Source organism: Melospiza georgiana, chromosome 4 (assembly GCF_028018845.1).
Source record: "Melospiza georgiana isolate bMelGeo1 chromosome 4, bMelGeo1.pri, whole genome shotgun sequence".
NCBI classification, from domain to species: domain Eukaryota; kingdom Metazoa; phylum Chordata; class Aves; order Passeriformes; family Passerellidae; genus Melospiza; species Melospiza georgiana.
Genome location: NC_080433.1, coordinates 64,027,258 through 64,051,324, shown reverse-complemented (window position 1 = coordinate 64,051,324; position 24,067 = coordinate 64,027,258). Strand labels below are relative to the sequence as shown.

At 35.4% G+C, this 24,067-nt stretch overlaps 1 protein-coding gene across 8 annotated transcripts in view; it reads left to right on the top strand.

The window, feature by feature from the left end:
- The window catches only part of TAFA5 (TAFA chemokine like family member 5), a 419,600-nt gene extending 395,888 nt beyond the window's left edge, over positions 1-23,712 (top strand). For 5 of the 8 annotated variants that reach the window (XR_009114349.1, XR_009114348.1, XR_009114347.1 and 2 more), the window contains one exon: positions 848-2,277. Coding sequence is in view for 4 of the 8 variants with exons in the window: in XM_058021943.1 (XP_057877926.1) it covers positions 848-856 (9 nt within the window). In the remaining 4 variants the exon portion in view is untranslated. Of the gene's footprint in view, positions 1-847; positions 2,278-19,670; positions 19,778-23,064 lie in introns of those variants that run through there. The other 3 variants (XM_058021942.1, XM_058021945.1, XM_058021946.1) reach the window with 1 other exon arrangement.
- Positions 23,713-24,067: the final 355 nt, after the last annotated feature.

Genomic DNA, 24,067 nt, shown 5'->3' with positions numbered 1-24,067 from the left:
TTCTAAACTCATATTTTGGGTGAGCATGAGTAGCTAGCTCTTTGTTGTATAAATAAGTCATTATTTTCTCATTTGTGTTTGTGCTGTCTTGCAGTACTCTTGTTTTCTTTAATAGTGTGAACTTTGGTTCTGCTTCTCTTTAGAAATGCTGCTTCCATTCAATTTTATTTGCAACAGGTTCATTGGGCAGTACTTTTCCCATTTTTATTATATTCTGTGGGGTTTTGTGAAGTTTGTTTTTTTTTTTTCTGGTGCATAACTAAAACAATTTTCTGATTAAATTGACTATTAATAGCAATTATTTACATTAATTTGCACTTGTAATAGCATCGCTAGAGGGCAGTATTGATTAAATTAGGCACACTAGTGCTCTTTGGAAACTTATCTGCAGAAAAGCCTCCAGTACAAACATCTTTGCATTTTTAATGCATTGTCATGGCTTTCAAGTCCATTTTTCATTACATCCTGAACATAAAAAGTAAAAGTAATCTTAATCACCATGTATATTTGGCATTGTTATTTGTAACTTTAATGTGTGTAAAAGAACATTCTGTGATATTTATGAGAAGAAATATGCTTGAAACTTAGTAGAAATTAGATGGCATTGAAGTTATTGTAAGCTATATATTATTAGAAATAATTATTAAAGCATAAAGTTTTTATAATAAAATGTATGCTTTTGAATATGTTTTTTCTCAGGGAAAATGCTGTGCAAAATAAATATCTTCTAATTCATTAACTGTCTCCTTGAAAAATCTCAGTACAGTATATTTTATGATAATGGACAGCAAAGACAAGCAGAATTGTAAATTAAAACACTGACTCATTTGTTCTTATTGATTTACAGGTCTCCTGACAAATGCAGCAACGCAGAATCCTCGTAGGAGTGGTTTAGGCTCTCTGTGAGCTACTTAACTTAGTCAAGTTACACTGCTGTTGATCATCATCTGTTATATGTCATCAACTCAACTGTCTGTTTCTCTGTATCTCATGAATGACAGCATAATTCCTCTGCATTATGAGCTAAAGTTTGTTCTACCATTCTAAGGATCACTGGACTAAGGAATATAGAAAAAGAGATATGCTTGGGCATTAGCAATACAAAAAGTTCATGGTTAACGTTTCATCTGCGTTATACACCACTGCTGGACTTGCTGTTACCTACATGTTTCAATCCGAAGAGTCTGCTACAATGAAGAGTATCATCCCAATCAGCCTTAGAGAAGACTGTTTTGCCTATGGGAGGACACTGAGGTGCAAAAGAGAAACTCTTCTTGTGCCCTAAACTGTCTGAATTGCTTTTATTTTCTTATACTTTCAGTATTTACAATAGACCAAAGAGCAAAATCTATTTTAAAGTGGACACAATCTTACTCTTAAGAGAGTTATGTCATTAAAATGAAGGTCTCCACAAAGACATGATTCCAGCTTTCACAAAGCTGAAATGTTGTCCAGCAGAAGTCTTTATGGAAAGCTGAAGTAAAAACTAACTCAGAGACCTGCTCTTGAAATGCCATGTTCAAGAGAACATAATGGAGCACTGAGAAAAAATGACCTATGTTTGAAAAACTTGGACAAAAAGAACACAAACTGTCTACACAGCACCTTTATTCCTCTGTACTTAGATTGACTTTCTCGTACTAAAATCATTTTCCGTTTTAACCAGTTAAACATGCCTCTTCTACAGTTCCATTTTTGATAGTTAAAGTTGGATAATACAGTATTTGCAAAGAGCATGTTTGGTCATCTGTGGCCTATGTCTCATCTGATACACCATTTAGCACCAGAAAGCAAATTAAAGAGAAAACAAAAGTAACACTTGTTTGAAAGAGATCATTAAATGTATTTTGAAAAGCCTAAAGTTATATATTTAACAGTTTTTATATGTTGTATATTTGTAGAAAATCCTATTTAACAATTAACGTGATAACTCTGACAGTCATGAAAAGTGGTTCAGAGTTAAGTTGTGTTTTATTACTTCAGTTGTCTCTGAAGTGACCGGTGTCGTTTGCTTTCTTCCATTGGGACATTCTGGATGTAAAGCATGACCAGAGAGGACTGTGTAGAAAAAGCAAAGAATAATGTTGTTTATATTACATAAATGCATTCAACCATTGCACTGTTGGAAGGCATTTTTTATTTTAATTTTATTTTTTTTTGTCTTTATGTACTGATAAAAATAGAGTGTAAAATATTTTACTCATTGCTCTTCATAGCAAGGTTTTCCTTCCTTCCTTCCTTCCTTCCTTCCTTCCTTCCTTCCTTCCTTCCTTCCTTCCTTCCTTCCTTCCTTCCTTCCTTCCTTCCTTCCTTCCTTCCTTCCTTCCTTCCTTCCTTCCTTCCTTCCTTCCTTCCTTCCTTCCTTCCTTCCTTCCTTCCTTCCGACACTTCCTTCCTTCCTTCCGACACTTCCTTCCGACACTTCCTTCCGACACTTCCTTCCGACACTTCCTTCCTTCCGACACTTCCTTCCGACACTTCCTTCCTTCCTTCCTTCCTTCCTTCCTTCCTTCCTTCCTTCCTTCCTTCCTTCCTTCCTTCCTTCCTTCCTTCCTTCCTTCCTTCCGACACTTCCTTCCTTCCTTCCGACACTTCCTTCCGACACTTCCTTCCGACACTTCCTTCCGACACTTCCTTCCTTCCGACACTTCCTTCCTTCCGACACTTCCTTCCTTCCGACACTTCCTTCCTTCCTTCCGACACTTCCTTCCTTCCTTCCTTCCTTCCTTCCTTCCTTCCTTCCTTCCTTCCTTCCTTCCTTCCTTCCTTCCTTCCTTCCTTCCTTCCTTCCTTCCTTCCTTCCTTCCTTCCGACACTTCCTTCCTTCCTTCCGACACTTCCTTCCGACACTTCCTTCCGACACTTCCTTCCTTCCGACACTTCCTTCCTTCCTTCCTTCTTCCTTCCTTCCTTCCTTCCTTCCTTCCTTCCTTCCTTCCTTCCTTCCTTCCTTCCTTCCTTCCTTCCTTCCTTCCTTCCTTCCTTCCTTCCTTCCTTCCTTCCTTCCTTCCTTCCTTCCTTCCTTCCTTCCTTCCTTCCTTCCTTCCTTCCTTCCTTCCTTCCTTCCTTCCTTCCTTCCTTCCTTCCTTCCTTCCTTCCTTCCTTCCTTCCTTCCTTCCTTCCTTCCTTCCTCCCTCCCTCCCTCCCTCCCTCCCTCCCTCCTCTTCCCTACTTTTATGTAAGGGACAATTTAAAGCCTGTTCCTTAATCCCGTTTTCAGTGTTTTACCTCATTGTTAGAAAGCCCATTTTTTCAGCATTATTGGTTAGTGAAAATTTAGCAAAGACAGAATAGACAAGGGAGAAATTATGATAAAACAAAAACAAAGCCCTGTTCTTTTTACTGTACCTTTTGGCATATAAGTTTAGTACATACTGGTATGATACAATCAACAAGGGAGCTTAATTTCTTCCTGGCAAATGTATCACGGTTCCAAGTATACTACCTAATACTCCAATTAACTTTTAGTGTTACGCTAGTTCTATTCTACTAAAGAAAAAGAAATAGAGATTATTCAAGTGACCATAGATGAATGATACAAAAACAAAAAGTTAATTAAAGAATTTTTTTTTAAAGCCTGCTCAAACACTGAGGCTTATATAATGCAGAGGTTGCAGGAAAATATGAACTATGGATCATTTTGTCTTCAAACAAAATAAATATATACAAAATTCTTATTTAATCATAGGATTTTGACCAGTATCAAAGTAGCAATTAAAGCCCAGCCACTTGTAAAGTGTTATGGACTGACTGCACTATAAATGACCAATGTCAGGTTTAAAATGTCATGCAATAAATGATGGTAAATAGATTTACTGTACATGTAGACCTCAAGAGCCAGATCCCTCACTCTACCAACTCTCTGTTTTGATTTATTTTAAAGGGAGCTTCGTAGCCTTATTTAGGAAACACAGAAAAAATGAAAGATGTTGCATCATTTTTGTTGCTTTACAGTATTCAGTTTTGTGTTGGTTCAGCTAAATTATGAAAAATAAAGAAAATCCTTTTATAAGTGAGACTTGTTCCCTGAGCATGACATCACCAAAGGAATTTCACCAGATGATAAGAAATGTGGGAACACAGAGAGGAAGACGGAATTGGAAATTGAGGACATGAACTGTGTTTTGTAGTTTTACCCTTCCATTTTCATGTCTTGGGTACCTTCATTTTGGTGTGTTCAGTTACAGATCATATTACAGTCATTTGTTTTCAGGAAAATGGATGCTCTAAGAACAAGAGGATCTAAGAATGGACATCTGAAATATTTACATCTAGCATCATACAGTCCAATCAGTTCTGAATATGCAACCTTATGTCTCTGTTTTCTAATTACGTAATATTCTCAGAAAGGGTAGATGTACATGGTTATAAGGTCTACTCTGGATGAGAAGTATCAAAGAAAAAAGATTCTGATTACTCTTCAGAGATGCGTTCTAGTCTCTGAGTCTCTTGTGTACAACAGACACTTCAAGGCACTTAAAATGTGTTCTGTGCATTTCCGTCCTCCCTCAGAATGTATAGTTTTAAACAAACAAAATATACTGGCTGCCTTTGTCACTGTGAATTACTACTCTAAGAGCAGTGGTGAAATGTTTCTCTCTCAGGAACAATATGTTTTCAGAATATTGTGAACTTTAATTTTACAAAACTAAGTTACATAAAAAAATTGTTTGTTTCTGAAAGTATTTTATGTGCCTCTTCCAAAGCAGAATTTGAAACACAGAGGGTAATGTCTTATTTGAATGCTATTAAATATCTGTCATTTCTCAGCTTGCACACAAGTAACTTTTTCAAAACATGCTTGAAAAGGAACAGAAAAATACATAAAAACACATAATAGACTAATAAAAATAACCTCCAGAAATGCAGTAAACCTTCAAAAATTTTTTGAAAAAAGCTTCTCTGTAGCTTTCTGTTAGCCCGGGCAAGGACACATTTAAGTACTGCTTTTAATATCTGGGATATCAAATGGAGCAAATATTAGCACACTATAGCAATCAATGCGACACATCATTCACCAATTTCATAATTATGCTTTTAGCCTTTTTTTTTTTTTGCCAATTCATTTCTTCTTAGCAGCAGCTCAGGTTTTATGTGGTATTCTCAATCATTCACTTGTTTGCTGAAATTGTACCCATGTGCTGTTGCATAAATCTTTAAGCCAGGCAGTTACTATCTCATATAGCCTACTCATCACAATCCTGATTACTAATTAGAGTTTCGAGAAGAAAATAAAGAATTCAACACTGTGTCCGAAAAGCCTCTATAGCTGTGAGGAACAGCTGAACTAGAAGGTGGTAAATGATTGGATAACAGAAAAATCATAGCACTGAATGCCTGGGGAACTGAACTAGTGGAAAGAAAAAATGAACAAGCCAGCAGTGGATGTAGCACAAGAAGCCCAGAAAAAAACCACAAAAAGCAAAAAAACCACAACAAACAACAACCAACCAAACAAAAAACTAACCAACCAACCAAGAACAACAACAACAACAAAAAAAAACAAAAAAAAAAAACCCAAACAAACAAACAAAAAAAAAAAAAACGCAAACCAAAATTGAAATATTTATTATAATTAATCAAAAGAGAAAAACCTCACCCACCACCAGCTCTTTCATCACATAAACCTAGATATATGCAGTATCTTTTCCAATTAAAAAAATTGGAATGCATTTCCTTTTAAACATCTTTGTATGATGTATACAAAGAATAACATATACATAAGTAACCGACAAAGACGGGAATGGCTTGACTATTTTTTTTTCTGACATCACAGAATTGATCCTACATTGAAGTAATGAATCTCTCACACTGGGCATAAGCAAATAAAGATGGACAGAAATCACAATATTCTACTTCTTTCAGACTGGGGCTTGAGCAGAGAAAGGAGGTCAAGAAAGAAACAAGAACAAAAGAACAACCAAGACCAGAGAAAAATAAAATTTTTCATTTCAGAGTATGTAGTGTTTAATAAGTGCTTTTTAGTATTCAATACATGGTAGGAGAGTCAAAAGGAGTATTATTTGAAACAAGGAAATAAGAAAGGAAATATTATTTTAGCTGCAGAGATGAGAATTTTACTGATAATGTGGTTGTCTTCTTTTGAGATATAAATTCCATTAAACTTAGAGACCCACGGGTAATATATAAAAGGTAATTCTGTCACTGATTAAAAATAAACTAAAAGCTGGGAACTAAACTAAAAAGTGGAAATGACAATAAGCCAGAATAGATAGTGACTAATAATGAGCCATTCTGTGGGAGGATCGACACAAGTTCCTGTACTGCTTCTGACTATGAATGAAATATAAATACTGAGATTGCACAGTTTGTTAGTATCAGTAAATTACACAGATTAGTGAAGATATGGGAGGCATATGAAGACATGCAGAGACAAAATGGATCACCAAATATTAGCAGAAAATGGAAAACTGAAAATCAGGAGTCTCAATTTATTATTTCTTACACCATCAAAGTAATTGCAGCTTCAACTATGTCCAGTTTTTGGAAATATGTGAAAAAGGACTTCTGCTCTTGAAATAGATACTAATGTTGGTTTCAAGCTACTCAGTCAAGGTCAAGTCACTGGTTTCATATGGTAATCCTATGTTATTTATGCCTTTTCAGAGCTCCAACAAGCCTTTGGAGTACCCTTACAATCTGCATCTGTAATCACAAAGCACAATGTGCTCATGGCACTGATGTCCTCCACATCTGGCTTGCACAGACCATGCCCACAATTTTCTAAGTTTGATGTTGCCAATATCAGGCTAGTGAAAGTGACACTAAAACACTATATTGTGCTGCAGTGATGCAAAAACACCAGTGCAAATGAATTAAGTTGATTAACATATTATCAAAACGCAATTTCTCTAAAAGTATTAATAAGTAGCATGCAAAGAACAGCTTCAACACATGAGGACTGTTAATGTAAAAAAGAAAACAAACAAACAAACAAAACCCACACCAAAATCTAGAATAAAAAAGGAACATTTCTGCAAATCTTTGTTTAGGAGCAAAAACTCCGAAGATATTTCTATTAGTATAGAGTCTGACATAGCAGAAGGACATTGTTGGCATGTACAGAGAGCAGTTCACATTATCTAAGGAGCTTGAGCACTACCTCAAAACCATTGTATAAAGCACTGTGAGCTGTGTCTGTCCTCCACTGCGCTGGAAGAAGCTGATGTATACATTTCTATGTTCCCAAGAGGAGAGGCAGATGCTATAGCATGGGTTTCACACAGGTATAACAATACACCCACCTCAGGCAGAGGCTATGATGACAGAAAAGGTTGACATCCGCTGTCAACCAGAATTTTTTACTGAATTGTGAAGGTGCTAACAAAAAGTGGGTAGTAGAAGCCTGATGTGTTTGTTAATGTGTTTGTACATTAACAGCCTGGCTATGTTAATGTACAAACACATTGCACAAAACAGCTCACAGATCCCCAGTGGCAGTGCCTTCCCAGTGCAAAGACTAAAGCAAGTGCAAGTGCAAGGGTCATATATTTCTCCCTGTATATGCAGACAATCTCCACCTGGATAGATGAATATTAATGTGGCTCCTTCTGTCTACGCTCTCTATTCACTCTACAAAGATATAGACTCCAAAGCAGAAATTCTACATGGATGGCAACTTTAAAACATATAAGCCTAAATGGCGTGCTATTAGCAAGCAAAAATGTCCATTGGTGCTTGAAGATAATTATATTTAATTTGATGCAACTTAAAATTTCTGCCTCAATGAAGCCATGAAACATTTGGTTTTCTCCACAGACAGATTTATTTCTTCTCAGAATATTGAAGAACACAACATGAGAGTGATAATGTAACTTTCAGCCCATGCAAGACAAATCAAAGCTCTGGAGGTGAGCTCTAGAGTGGCTAAAATTCTAGCTAAGTAAATAACAATGACCACATTGTGCACAGGAAACTCACACCCCTGAAAATGACACAGTTCTTGAGAAGAGCAAATGGCCACGTCTTTTTCTTGAGATGAAGGCTTTTCTGGGAACCTACATGTGTTGCTGTAGAGTTTCTTCCAAACTAGGAACACATGAAAACTGTCTAAACCCAAAGACAAACAAAGCAAGTTAGAGGGAACAGTTATGGTGAAATCTTTGTGTTTAATTGTACACATCAGATTAATGTTTCCTGTACTTCATTACTTGTTCTTCATGGATTAACAAAATATCCTTGGAGGAAATCTTTGTCACTGACTCCATGGCAAGGCCATTTTATGTTATTTAGATGGTGACTGTAGTCAGTCACTTTAGGCATTTTGACAAACTCAGCAAGCTTCCTCTCCTCTCCTTTTTCTCCCATTTGTTGCACCCTGTGGTGCTGTGTAGACATGTCCACTCCAATGGTAACCAACATTCCTAAAGGAATTATTTTAAGGTTAGTCATCAGATTTGGCTACCGGTGTGGGTTTGGCAGTGTGTGATGCAGTACCAACTGAAAGCCCAGCTTTTAGTTGCCTCTAGCTGAGCACTTGGATGCCAGGTGGCAACTGGCCCTCAGGTTTGTTACTCTTGAGGGGATTTTGTATAGGCTGCATAATATGAAACCACTGCAATTTGAATAGCTTTCTGAGATGAACAGGAATGAAAGATTTCTTCAGTATCTCTCTCCACTTAAAAATGTTTGCTTTTTCAGAAGTCTTTTATCATTCTTTTACTGTCTTGTGAAGAATTATAAGTACAAGAATTATAAGTACTATAAGTACAAAGTCTAGATAGATGCACAGTAAAGCTTGTTCACTTTCTACTTGTAAAGATGTGTTGGTCTAGAAACAAGGCAATCAGCTTGTAAAACAGCTACTTACGTCCAACAATACTTCTCTGTGCTCCAAAAATAATTCTTCCTGAAGAAAAAACTTGAACCAGAAGTAAAAATATTGCAATTCATTCCACTTTTTAGGATAATGCCTTAGCTTATATTCATAATTGAGAAGCTTCCCAAATTTAAACATTTGGTTACTCAGTGAAATATTTCAGAGGTCTTTGTCTAATGATGCCATCTCGTGACACCTGTCATAATGATAGCTAACCTTGTCTGTTATTTTTCCAAACAAATAAAAAAGCTATAAAGTGGCTTCATCAAATAATCAATGCTTAAAAGAAATATTGACATATATAAGGAAGAATATCTTGCTGAGCCTTCTAATGTTATTAATGAGAGATGTATGTGTATGAGAACAGTCCTGCTTTCATTGTACCTTAAAAAACATCCTTACAACAAGGCACACCTCTTACATGAGTATGAAGAATGCATTAATTTCTTAGACAGTGAGTTGGCTGCAGGGAATATTGCTGCACAGTGATCTATTGCTCAGCTGTAGCAAGGCTCCAAGGCAATGCTCTATTGCTATTTTCATTTTATTGAAAGGTTTCCCCTACTAGAGTGCATTGACCAATATTTCAGTCCTACTATGAGCTAAACCAGTATTACTGCTGTACTGAAGTAATTAGTTCAAAATATGAAAAAATAAAACAAACATACATTTATTTATTAAGAAGTCCAGCAGAGAACTTACAGTGACAGATGAAATTAGCCTATAAGCCTTTATAACTTACACGGTAATAAAATGGGGTTACGTTTTTGAATTAAATTGATAACATGACCAAATCGATTTCATTAGTGTATCTGTCATATTTGCTGTTAATGATGGCTAACAGTGGAATAGAAACTGACAACAATCCCTGAAAAACTGTGCAGATCAAAATTATATTATACTGGCATTCATGAATTTTAATAACCTTTTTTATCATGAATTTTGAATTCCCTTTTTAAATTTGAAGCTCACAAGAGAGAAGAGAATTAAACTTTCTACACCTGTCTCAGCTCCTATTATTTCTATTGTTACAAGTTAATAGGCTCAAGAATAGAAGACATTTCCACTAACTAAAACAAAAAAAAAGGTCTTGTTTGAGAGTCTCTTGTGAGTGGTTATAGAGGAATGGATATTTCTTTGCTGCTAAAGTGTTGACATCAGAGTAATTTCTCCTGAATGACTAGAGAGCTTTAGGACACCCAAATTGCTGTTTAGAAGACTGTTTGTGGAAGATGCTACTCGTATTAATAGACGTTGGTACTCTAGTGTGTAACTCCCTTTAATGATAATGGAAGTTCTGCAAAAATCTACAGGACAATATGCCTACTGCCAGGAAACATCATAACTCTCTAATTCCCTTAGCAGGGCTTTAATAAGTGTGAGTTTAAAGTGGACAAGTACTGAAATGCTACACCTTGCAGCACCATTTGAGAATATCAAAATGCTCTTATGTAATGAGACACTTTGATCCCTCTGCTACCTGAAAATGTGGTAAGATATTAAATATGTGTCAAATTAACTGAAAGACCAAATACTCTTTCCTATTTCAACGCCCTGAATACAACATCTTTCTTGGGTTAAAATCATATGAAAATAGATAATTAAAAGGAAAAAAAACCCTGTGGGGTAATCTTGGCACAGGTAAATGAAACAATTATTAATAAAATGGTAAAGACAAAGTTATCTTAAATATATTAGATAAATGTATGTGTATGTATATAGTGAAGTACACTGTGTCTGGTTTGAGCTTATTGTCTTTCTTGCTCTCATAGATGTTACACTCAGGAGCTATGACAGCAACATTGGTAAAAAAAATTTAAAGATTTAGTCTGCAGGGCTTATGTGGTAGAGGGAGAAATATTTAGTCTTCCATATATGAGGGTTCTTCTGGCCTTTTGAAGATGCTGATCTTTACAACAGAAACTTTTTCTTCACATCTTCTGTGGTACTGTTAACAAAAGTTGGGTACTTTTAGTGATATTCTTCCTGTACTGCACATACTATACATCTATATACATACATTCATAGGCAACAGACTCTTCACAGAATCTGTCCACATGTTGACAGTGAATTAAAAAATATTGCTGCTCCTGATATTCAAGGTAACTTCATTTGGATTTTATACCAAGGTGGATTAACCTTGGCCTGCAGCCAGATACCTATACAGCCTTGCTTTCACTCCTGCTCCTCAACTGGACAGTGGAAGAAAATGAGACAGGCACAGGGAGATAACCTATGAATTAATCTTAAAAGAAAAACAGACTGAACTTGGGAGAATTTGTCCAAGGTATTGACAGTAAATTTATGTTGATAGTAAGAAAAAAGACAATATTTAAAGATCAACTATTTTCTCCTCTTTTTCCCAAAGTTCAATTTCACTACTTCATTCCAAATTCCTCCTCCTACTGTGCTCAGGAGGCTCAGGGAGGAGGTGAGGTGGGAGAGTAGTGATGAGTCCATAAAAGCCTCTTTGCTGCTCTTGCCTCCCAAGACTTTTCCTTGCTTGTGCACAGTTACTTCCAAGGGGCTGCAGTCCTCAAGGGAAAACCAGCTCTGTGTGGATCTTTCACATGCTTTGGTTCCTTCAGACCATACCCACTGTGGTGGTTTAGGAATAGTATTCCCTAATTAATTTCTCCCACTAAAAAGCAAACCACAAGCTTCTCCCCTTCTCCCAATCTCTCTGTTGAGAGAGACAAAAGAGAGATCCTGAGTTGAGATAAGAATCATTTACAAGAAAACAAATGGAAGCAGAATCAATATTAATAATAACAAAAGTATACAAAATGAGGGTGGTTTATATGCAAAAGATGCTCACTGACCAATCCAGCACCTAATGACCCCTGAAATAAGGAATGAAGTGGCAGCAGACCCCTCCACAGGCCATCTTTTTCTTCACAAGTACCAGTCACATTCCCCTCCTCGGAGTGAGAATCCCTTACTTTCTCTCTCTGGAAGCGAAGTGAGTGATGTAGAATAACAACCTCCACACATCCACACGGGTTCAGCGTCCACCCTCTCACAGTTACTGTGGAAAAATTCACTATCCTGGCCAAAACCAGGATATCCACCTCCACCATCCCATGTGTCATCTCCTGCAGGCTAGAGTGTGTATATCTGCTCCAGCAGCATCTCCCCAAGGGCTGCAAGGAAACACCTGCTCCACCGTGGTCTCCTCCACAGGCTGCAGGTGAATCTTATCTCTGGCGCCTGCAGCACCTCCCTTCTTCCTTTTATATTGATCCAGGTGTCTGCAGGACTCCCAGTGCTTTACCTCACTTTTCACTACTGTGCAGTGTTTTGACCTTTGTTAAATTTGTTTTCCCAGTGGTGTTTCCGTCTTGGCCAAGCTGGGTGGAGCTGGCCTAGGGCAGCCCTGATCCTCACTGAGGTCCCTGGAAGTTGATTTTCTTTTTCCTTGTAATTGTTTGGGCTTTTTTAAACTAATATGTTTCTTTAATAATTGCAAGGGATGTAGTCTCTAATCCAGCTCATTTTAAAAACAAAACAACCTAAACCAAACAAACAAACCCCCCGAAACAACCCAAAAAACCCAAGCCAAAATTCCACTGATCCTCAAAGCCACTTAAGTCAGTAAAAAAAAAAATAAAATTCAAACTACAAACATAAATGTAAAAAGAAGTACAGTACTGTTTCTTAACAAAGGTGATGAGGCCTGAAGGAAATTATGAAATAAGTAAATTAGTCAAGCCAATAGAGCCTGACAAGACACCTTTCTTGGCAATCTCTTGTTGGACCAAGAAAAATTCCATTTTCCCAAGTCTCTTTCATCTCCTGTCTCTGGGGATAATTATATTTTCAGTGGATTAAAGAAGGAAAAGCAAATGCCTTTGACATTGTATTTATGGCTGTCTCCTGTTTGCAGCCAGCTAAAGATATCAGAGGTTTTGGAATTACTTTGACAGAACATTGCAGGCCATGGAGAACTGTAGTGCACTTACTGCAATCCATCACTTCCCAGTGGCTTGTGTTTACTGAAGAAGAGCCGCTCCATTAAGGCTGTTCCATTCAGACCATCTCACTGAGTTTATTTTAAGATGCAGCACTTCTGCCCATTGCTGTATCCATATGCTGAGAAGTCACTAGCAACAGACAGTCCATAAGAGAAACGGCTGGATGAACCTCTTTCGATCTTCTTCTCCACGTCCTCCCCTCCTCCAAAATCCTTCCTATAACTTAGGTTTGGTGGTGCTCTGGGAGGAAGGAAGAGAAGTAGATTGCATGGCATGTGGAATGGAGTGCAATGAATAGTATTTTAAATGAAAGAAACAAAAAGAGATTTGCTAAATCTCAAGAAACTTTACTTTTTAAAATTTTTTTTAAATTTTTTTTTATTTTAAACTAGATGGTTTTGAATGGGAAGCTTTGTAACACGAGTGGCATGCTGAGTTTTTTGATCTGTCCTATCATGCGAGACTGTAACCCACTTTTAATAAAATAAATATCAAGTTTTGATCCTCTAGTCGAAAATACTTGGAAGGTCTGTCATCAGCATATTCATGCAACATCTCTTCAAAGAGTGTGTATATATATATATATATATAATCATATCTTAAAAAGCAGCTGATTTATTCACTAAAATGTATGTCTTTTGGCAGAATAGTTTAACTTGGCAGGGACTGGTGGAGCTTGTCAGCTAAAGCAGGTTTTTCAGGACCTTCATTAATCAGGTTTGAGTGCTTTGAACAATGCAACTTATCTCAGCAATTTATTCCACTGTTTGATGATCCTACCATTAAAAAAAGTAATAGTAAAAGAGAAATTGTTGTTTTAATATGGAATTTTATGTTCTTCAATTTGCCTCTTGTCCTGTTTGCCACCACTGAGAAGAGTGTACTTCATTGCTACTCTGCACCACTATCTAACAGAATGGGAAATCCAAATCGGTAACTTTAATTACATGCCCTATATTTCATTTCAGGTGCATACTTTCATGTATTTGTTTTTAACATCATTGAAGTGATGATGTTTTGAGATTAACAGAGCATAACAATGTGAAGTGAACCAATATAGAATTGTCCCTGTGTGAAATTCTTGTCTCTCTGCACCAAACTTGAATTTAGCCTATCTTACCAGATAGCTAGGGTCACCTGTGTGCCAGGAACTAGCATAGCACCCTGTGCCATGTAATTGCAGTTTTATAACACAGATCTCTTGCTAATAAGCCTGTCCAGAATTCAAAGCATGCAGGAGAATTATCCAGACTGCTCAGTGCTCAGGTGTGCTGCTGTTCTGGCAAATCATAGGAGCCTGTGATCAGGCTGTTGATGTGGTCTAGTGTAGGAGAGAGCTTGTTTTACAGTCAGAGAGCAGTCCCCATGTGACAACAGATCTAAGCTGAAAAACTCTGCTGGACTCCCATCAGCTTTGTGAAGGATAATTTAGTGAGGTACCACTGTGTGTGTAAAATGGAGGGGCACGTTTGCTTGTTTGCATGGTATTGGCTTGACAGATGCTGATGCAGCAACAACCATGGCATAACAAAAGGACAAAAATCCTGACCATATTGGTGTCCTGGTTAGCTTTCATTGCCTATTCTCTGATTATGCATTCAAAAGTGCATTCTATTTTTTTTAATGTTAATTTTTAAGAAAATTTGCAATGTCACGAAAAACATGTTTCCAATGCATAAAATTCCCAATCACTCAGTTTGGCTCATATCTCAAAATCTACATAGATACAGTTCAGGCCATCATTTCATGTATACTGTCACAAGATACAATAGCATTATTTACAATCTAAAACTAATTAAAGGGTATGCAGGAATGAGAAAGGGATCAATATCTCATAATTTTTTTTCCATCTGCTTTCCTCATCACTGCTAACATGTCAGACAAATAGCCAATAATTTGATCTCATGCATGTGTTCTGTTGCTTTTCCACTGACATACCCAAGGTCAGTTGAGATATAGGATGCTCTAAATTCTCCATTTATTTCCCTAATTAGCTGGTGGTCATGTGAAAGCATATTCAGAAATATGACATAAAATATAAATATAACTATAAATAATAAATATAACTATAAATATAACTATAAATATAAATATAAATATATTTCAATACTAAATGTGGAATATCGTTAAATAAAAATACATCTTTGGTTTTAAGCACAGAAGCATCCCCTGAATATCTGGGAAAATGTTGAACAGTTCAGACATTAAATACTTGTTGGATGTGTTTACATTAAAGACATCTAAAAGCTGTCATTTTTATAATAAAATTATATTAATGTAGTTTCACAATAAATCTAGACAAACTCCAGTGGAAATCTTCCTGTAGTACAGCAGGGAGTTTATTGAGGAGACAGCAACATAATCTTGTTCAAAAACTTGCAGTTGACAGTCTTGAGAGTGGTAATTAAACTTTGCTTCATGCTAATGTATGTTTTAGATAGACTGAGCTCTTATCCCAATTGGGCAGAGGTTTGTATGATTGTTTCATGATAAAATGCTATTAAGGATGACTTGTGTTCACACAGATACAAGAAATATTACCTGCTGTAATGTTATTTCCTCCACTTGCATTTCCTTCTGTTCCTTCAGTTTGAATGGCATCCTACTTCTAGACTGTCAATGCTTCTATTTGTTCAGTGTTAAACTCTTTGCTATTTTCAACACAACAGAGCAAATATTTTTTGAATGAGATGCAATGTTTATTGAGAATTAAAAATGTCCCTGGAGGACAGGAGGAATGCAAAGATATGAAAAAAAAAAATATGGAAACCAATTGAATGTTGTAGAAGCTGGCTGACTGTACCTAAAATGTCTAAGACTTCAGATGAATTATTCTGAAAAAGGCCAAGATTTCATTCTTCATTTAGACTTCCCTTGAATAATACAACCAGAATGAAATGCTTGTCATAGTGAAGTTCTACACTGAACACAGGACTAGCACTAAAAATTGTCTGCCAAACTTTCTGTGGTAAACAATCCATGAAAGGCAAAAGAACACAAATAAGGTGAAGTTCAATATAAAAATATAGGCGTACACGGAAAATTAATCAATCTGTTTTCACAGTAGCCTCATCTACCCATGAGGTTGTAATGGGTATGAAATAATAAAATGCACCATTTGACTTTATTTACTTATAACCCTGGCCTTCAACAAAAACCTTACAACAACTTATTTGCAAACCTATTTTATCCTCCATGGAGTGTTTTTACAATAATTTCAGGCGACCAATTGTTTTATTTATAACATTTTCTACTCTTATACTGAAGTCAAATCTATAGTCTTAGAAAAGGCAAGTATGTACCCACATCATGACTTTTTCCCCAAATATCTATAGAACATACTGACTAAATGAATACTTTACAGCCTTGGTGGAATTTTTATTAAAATATAGTAGATATTGACATTTTCTAAAGTTTTGTTCCTGTTATACCTCAATTTCTGAAAATAAATAAAAATCAATCAAATAATACTACTCTGAAATAAATTGTGTTTAATTAAATCTTTTATGAATGTAGCCTTAAGTATTGTAACTGAATTAAGCTTTAAAATTTAAACACATGGAAAGAAAATTAAACATTCACACTGTTAATATAATGTGACTGTTGATGTATCAGTGATATAAAACTGTAAGAAATAAGTAAAAATAGGAATCACGTTATATGATAATCATATAAAAATTTACAAGATAATGGGGACAGAAATGTCTAGTGGGAAATTACTGATAGGCAAAGTTTATCTTACCTAAATTTTTATGCCTAAAAGTTAAGTGTCTTGAATAGAATTTTTTGCCTTGGCTTTCACTGCCTCAAGCACAGGCAACTTTTCTCCGACCTTCCATATGGTTTGTGGAGAACTTGTAAGCACTCTTAATAGTGTTCTGAGAGCAATTCACCTTATCCTAAGGGAGGCACAAGCATTTGACCCTCTGAACAACTTATAAATCATGAACTTAATTTCTATTGACTTGTGAGAGCTTAAAAACCTATACATGTAGCTGCTTGCATTCTATATTACTAAAATGAGGCCACAATTTTCCTATGCTATAAGCTCTTTATAACCCTTTTACAGCCAATAAATCAACTCCAGAAGATAAGTTATGTATTCCAGTATAGAATATGTGCCAATGGTCAGAGAACTGAATCTCTTTGTAGAGAGTATACAGGAAACATAAGGCTGTTACTGAAATCAGGTATCTTGCTTGCATTATTTGTACTTCTGCATTTCAAGATTGGTAGGTGAAATAAAACAGGACAATTCTCTTCTGCATTAGAGTGTCTCAATTTCCACAAGTATTCACTTTGCTCTATAAGGTAAAACCCTCTGATTCTGTGTTTGACTTTATAAGGTAAAACCTTACGATTCTGTGTTTGACTTTCCTAACTAGTCACCTTTAAATTGTTAAATGGATGATATAAAATCTATAAAATATAGAAAGTAATCCATGACTATTAATTTCTACCGTGTTTGCGTTTTTTAAATCATTGTAAGATGAAGCATACTTTTGTATCCATGAAATTCATGAGGTACTGGGGAATACACATTATATGCAATACTAATTTTATCCATCAAGCAGTTCAATTAAAGGAGAAAAAAGGGTAATATTCTATATAGAGATTCTGTAACTCCTTCCATTGATCTCAGAGGGGCTGTGGGTGACTGATTTGTTTAGCTTTAGGCCCATAAACATGGACTTTAGGATTTTTCTTTCCAGTTTTTTTAGTTTAAATGTTCTAGTATAAGCTTTTTTCCATAGAATTCTGAAGGTGAAGGATGGATTTCTGAGCAGCATGCACATGTGCATGCACACACACACATACAAGCCTCAAGCCCAGCCTTGTGAAAATCTCTTGTTTTGTTCTTGTAAATTACTTGCAAGAATCATGGTAGGATAATAGCTTAGATTGTGAGGATACCACAGAACCACTGCACCCAGAAACATGAAGTGTCTTTTTTTGCCTTCAAAATTTACTTCTCCAGTGTTATAATAGTAACAGAACATACCTAGGGGCCCAGATCCTTAAATGTTTTACATGTGTTATTTAACTTTAGAAGCAATGCTGACTTCAACAGAAATGTTTTCAAAATTGAGCAATTGCTAAGACCCCACCTGGATAAGAATTCAAGAGTTGATCATGACAAAGAAAAACATCTAGTCTGACAAAAAATACCTCTTCCCACTCTCAATTTCCAGCCAGCTGATGAGACATAATGTATCTAGCCAAAAGAAATTGCTTTTTATTTATTTTGTGTCACTTAGTCAAATGAAGTAAACTTGGAATATGTTGGACACATCACTGGACTTCACCATAAGAGTCTTCCCTAAGTTCCTATTCCTTCTAAAGGCAGTGGAAAATGTCCCACAGACAACTAAGGACGTTAGCCTTTCACTCTCATGGTCAGTGGTTTGCATGGGAATTCTTTGTGCAAATGTGTTGTTTAATCAAATGTATAATCTAAGATTCAAACAGAAACATATAAAACAATCCCCCCTCTCCATGAGTGTTAAATAGAAATGTAAATCAGAGGCTTCTGAATCAAATAACATCTGTGCTTTTCTCTTTGAAAACTGAAATAAATGAGCATGAGGTCAAAAGCTTCACTAAGGTGAAGCTAAGGTGTTGATTTGAGAATAATTTATTGTGTAAAAGAGTAAATAGTCAAACAATGTTAATTATAACACTGTTAAAAGCTGAAATGCCTAAATTTAAATAATTTAGAAGTTATGTGATAGATATTAAACACCTCTGAAAAGGAAAAATGCTTTAGGCAAGAGTTCCTAATAAGTCTAGTTTAGTTAATTATTGCCTGAAGCATTTCTGAACTAATTATTTACCTCCAAAGTGGGTTCCATGTTTTCAGCATTGAAGTGCCAGATATTGATTTTCTTTAATTGTCAGGGTATAGTACTAGACAGACCACACAAAGCTGAAGGTTAAGCCATTTATAGAAAGTGATAGCCACGTCCTCCAGTGTCACACACTGCGTCAGTGTGAAAGGGAGACCAAGGCCCTGAAACTTGGCACTTCCAGGGAAAAGGGTTGTTCGTCTCTGTCATCTGCCCTTTATGGTTCATTTAACATCTTACATAGCCTGTGTAAATTAAGTGAGTTTAGTAGCTGCCCAACTTCCAAGTCAAAGAGAGTGTTCTGCTCAACGGGGGAAGTGGAGTATTTTATCCTTCTAGTTAACAAGATGTATATGGCTCAACAAATAATGGACATTGAATTATTTGTAAACCTGTGTTAGCATAGATGGCTTAAAAATTAGTTAAAAATGCTTTTTCATTTTATGAACACTTTTCTCCCCAATCCTTTCTTAGCGAGTGAATATAAATATTTCACAAAGGTTATTCATTTGAATTTCTCAGTAGGGTCTGGGTGCTTAGAGAATTTTTGCCTCTCTGGATGGATGTAGTTTTCTTTGGCTGTAATTTTGGATGTTTGAAATATTACAAGTCCCAGCATACTTGAAATCATCATCACCTTTATAGCTCATCAAACCCCATGTGTGGACAAACATTTGCCAATTGGCTAGAGAAATTTCAGCCTACTGCAACATAAAAATAATATAAAACATAATAAATGAAACACAGCCTCTTAATTCACAACCCACAGTGCTATCTCTGCTCATTTGAATTTATAAATAGAAAGAAAAGCTTTTTCTTGTTTTGAATTCTTTGTAATTTGTTGCATTTTTCTTTGGTTCTTCAGTTTCCTCTTTGCAATTTTTCTCTTACTCGGTGATTAACTTGTGCTTAATCTTTTCTTGTTCATGTTCATAATTTTTTTTCCTGATTAGACATCTATTAATTTCTATGTCTTGCTATTTTTGTCACTTTGTCTGTCTCTTTCTTAAGCTCAAAAACACCTACAGGAATAAAGTGGCATACCTTGTCTGGGAGCAAGGGTTGTCCCGGGAGTGAACAGTGTGAGACAAACCACCAGAAGACGACTTGGTTCTTAGGTGGGGTAAATTGCCTTCTGAAGGTTCCTGTCTCTAATTTGTTTTTCTGTGCAGGGAGCCTAGAGTGACTGATGGTCCTAACTTAGCAGGCTATCTCAAGTTAAGTGGAATGAATCCAGACCTCGTTCATCTCACTTTTTTTTTCTTGTTGCAGACCATTTTTTTCATTTTTTCCTTTTTTTTTTTTTTTTTTTTTTTTCCCTTCTTCTGTAATTCTTCTTATGAGCTCAGACTGCAGAAAACCACAGGCACAAACAGGGCACCATCATCACTGAACTGAGTTTTCTTCAGTTCCTATGGAGAAAGATAGACTTAGAGAACAATTCAAATCACAGATTATAATGACTGCACATATTTGCTGATCTCATAAATAAACACTAAAGTGTTTGTGATTATGGTTTAAGCAGACTGTTTTGATATTATTAATTCCCCCCCCAATTTGTAATGACACTTCTTTTCCTGTGCTCTATTGAAATGGAAAATTTGTTGAAGAAAATATATCTAATCTCTATCATTTAAGTTTTAACCAGTTCCACTCTTAAAGGGAAAAAAATTTCCATATATTAAATGTAGAGATACTGCATTTACAAATAATACAATAATTTCTACAAATAAACAAATCTACAAAAATACCCTAAAATGCATTTCCTTGCTAAGGACATAACATTTGAAATAAAAAATGAACATGGCAAGTTTTGTACAATATTTTCCTAAAATAATGACTAATCTACTACTACTAGTATTATTATTATATTATTTTATTTCTGCCTCATAAACTCATATAATTACTGGTTTTATTTCCTCATCATCTCAGAGTAAATCCTGTTGAAAGAGATTCCTATTAAAAAATATTAGCTTTGCTAACCATATACATAGATATATCCCACCCCTCAGATTTATTTTTCTTTTTAGTGCTGATAATAATTGAAACCACTTTTTTCTTTTGATCAGTTCAGGACTTTTTAAATGAAGAAGATACAAAGTAAATAGAAAAACGCTGCATAAAAGCAGTCATTCATTCTTTCCCATTCCTTTAAATTAAGAAGTACAGCTACATTTTATGGTCATAGCAATATAAAAAATTGGTTTTGTTAAGTTGTCAGTTATCTGTTCTTCAGAATAGAAAATGATGAAGAGTATATATTTGTCTGTTCTTTCTGGGATATAAAATATGTTTATGTGAAAAAATGTGCTATATATAAAGCACGCTAACTTCAACCCAAACCCAAACCCAACCCAACAAATCCAAACTTTGGATTTAGTGTAATTTTACAATTGCATCTGGGGTCCATCTTGACTTTATAGTGCAGACGTTTGCGTAAATGAAATCTAAATACTACTATATGTTGAAATTACATCATCTTAGAAAATGTTGAATCTCTTTAGTGGCAAACAATAGTGTCTTTGACATTTCTTCTATAACTTCTAGAAGTTTAAATTAAAAACACTAAAATGGGTTTTAAGCATCGTGTTTATTGGCTTATGAAGAATGTTCACTATTCTTAGGTAGCCATTATTACCATGAGAAAGCAGATTGCAAAGGCCCTGATTTGTCCTACAAAACATATGAATTTCTTTTCAAACTTTTAAATTCAATGTAAGTTCAGTTTCTTTTTTTCTTTTTTTAATGTATTCAAGCTTGTTGATTTTCATTCTCTTTCACTAAGGTACTCACTATACTCACTTACAATACCAAGATTAAGAATTCGACATGCTCTATTGCAAAGTGATGATATAATTGCAGAGATTGTTCTCATAAAAAGTGTTGTTTATATACTACTGAAAAAAAGGTGTTTTTCTACTGAAATGTTTCAAATAACCTTAGGAGCTTCAGTAAAGAATTGGCCCATACAGGTCTCATGATAATTGACTTTTCCTCTAAATACTTCTAAAGACTACTCATTGTTCTCTTTCCTCATGCTCCAGCTAAAAAAGGCATTAAGAAATGTCTCACATTGTCAGTATATGTGAACTAGAGTAGATATGGCATGGTGGTTATCAAATCTGCTAGGTACATATTGTTGAGAGAATAGACTTATTTTTTTCATATAGTATAAAATAATATATAAAACCCTCTTTCTTGAGCTCTGAGCTCAAGACGGAATATGCTCAATGATTTTTAGGAAATGATAGTAAGAAAATTGAAGAGTAGCCACATGTACTTTCTTAGAGAAAGACTTTATCCCAGTTGTGAATTAAAGTGTACAAGAAGGTTTCAGATTTCAGCACAAGTATTCACATGAATATAAAAATGAACTACTATAAACTGAATAATAAAATGAATTATATATTCACATGAATATATAAAATACCTCAAACCAAGTAAACTTCACTGCTTTCTTGGATATTTCATTTTCTGTAACTGAGTACTGCACAGTGTGCAAAGTGTTTGGGTTTGGCTCTCTGTTTTCATGCTGATTTGTTGCGTGGGTAGTGAAGGCAGGTTTTAATTTAGAATCAAGTGTAACAAAGTGAATATAAACAACCAAGAGATCAACCAATAGAAGCAGTCATTCAGCAAAAAAATAAACTGAAGTGAAACAATCATGAGTTGCTCACCAACAGTTTGGGACCAGGAAAAGAAGCAACATCCGAATGAGTTATAAGTCACAAATATTCAAAACATGAGTGTCTGAAGGCAAAATACCTCCTTCCACCCCCAAATAGTCTGTTGCCTTTCTCTCATGTTTTATAAGGCATGTCCATAAATGATTTCAAAATTGTTGCTTTTGATATCTCTGTATTGATTATTCTTCTCAGAAAATTCCTGTTTCATGGATATAATTATTTTTCCAGCACTCTCTTCCTTTAACTACAATATAGTTTGGGACTTTATTTCTATTGTTGTTTTATTTTTGTTTTGTTTTGTTTAAATTTAAAATAATAGAACTAATTTTTGAAGAATATGTGTCTGAAGTATAAGACACTTTCAAAATTGTCTCCACTAATATCCATTGATTCTTAAGAGCTACAATTGTTCAAAAGACAGAAAGAGTTTTATATAATGTGGGCTAACACTGATGACATTTTTTGAAAAAAATTATTAGTTAATATATTCAATATTAAATGTTAGATCAACACTACCTGAAATAGATATTCAAATTAAAAATTAAAATCTGAATGTTAAACTTCCTTCCCCCACTTTTTCTTGTCTGCGCTTCCATTTGTTATCTAATTCAATTTCCATTTAATAGGGCAGCAGCAGTAAGCAGATGTTAACATGTTACTTTAAGAATAAAATACAATTCGACCTTCTTTGTAAAGCTTCCTCTTGTCTCACTCTCCAGTGCCCATCTTATTTCGGAGTGGAACTGAGGAGTGGCGATTTCTTCTTCTAACGCTGGGTGGCGACCGATTGACTGCTGAAATCTGCGGCCAGGCGTCTCAAACATTCCGGGGTCTTCGAGGTGCTTATGCACAGACAAAATAACCAGAGCAGGCCTAAGAGAAGAAACAGAGATTTTTTTTTTTCCTTCCTTTAATTATAAGGAAGGAAATTATTATAATTATTGTGTATACACAATGTAAAGGCAAAGAGGTAAAATCTTTCTAGCCTTCATGCATATTTAGGAGATCTCTATGGAAATAAATTGGGAAGAGGTGAATGCCATTATTCTAGTGATGAAGCTTTCTCTATAAAATATTTTATTGAAAATGTGTATGTAGTGTAATGCCTTTCAAGTGTGTCTAATTTTACTATGATAAGGCTCCAAAATATTAACTTTGTAAATAGTCAGATTGAATTGCTAAGTGCAATCAGGGAAATATAATAACATATTATAAATTTGTTTATTAAGAATTTGTAAGACTTAAAGCTGCTGACCTGAAAGATCCAAAGAACTCTGAGGGCTCCTGTTCACTAATGTGATTCTTAGCATGCAAATAATTTGCCTAATAATTTTAGCACTTATTTCAGTTCTTAGATATATGCTTACCCCTGGAAATTACATAAATTAATTATTTGGGAAATTGGGAATTATATTCTTGTGTTTGAGATTGCTCTTGATTGTTCTTCTGTTACTGATTGTGGTGAATTGACCTTGGCCAACTGCCAGATGCCCACCTGGCTGCCGTCTCACTCCCCTTCCTCAACAGGACAGGACACAAGATTACAAAAAACCTTGTACACAAGATAAAAAAAAATCTTGTAGGTCAAGGAGAAGACATGTGGACCACTTACCAATTTCTGTTATGTACAAAACAGACTTGACTTGGGAAAGCAAATTTAATTTCTTGCCTATTAAAATAGACTTGGGTGGTGAGAAACACGGACAAAATTAAAAAATCACT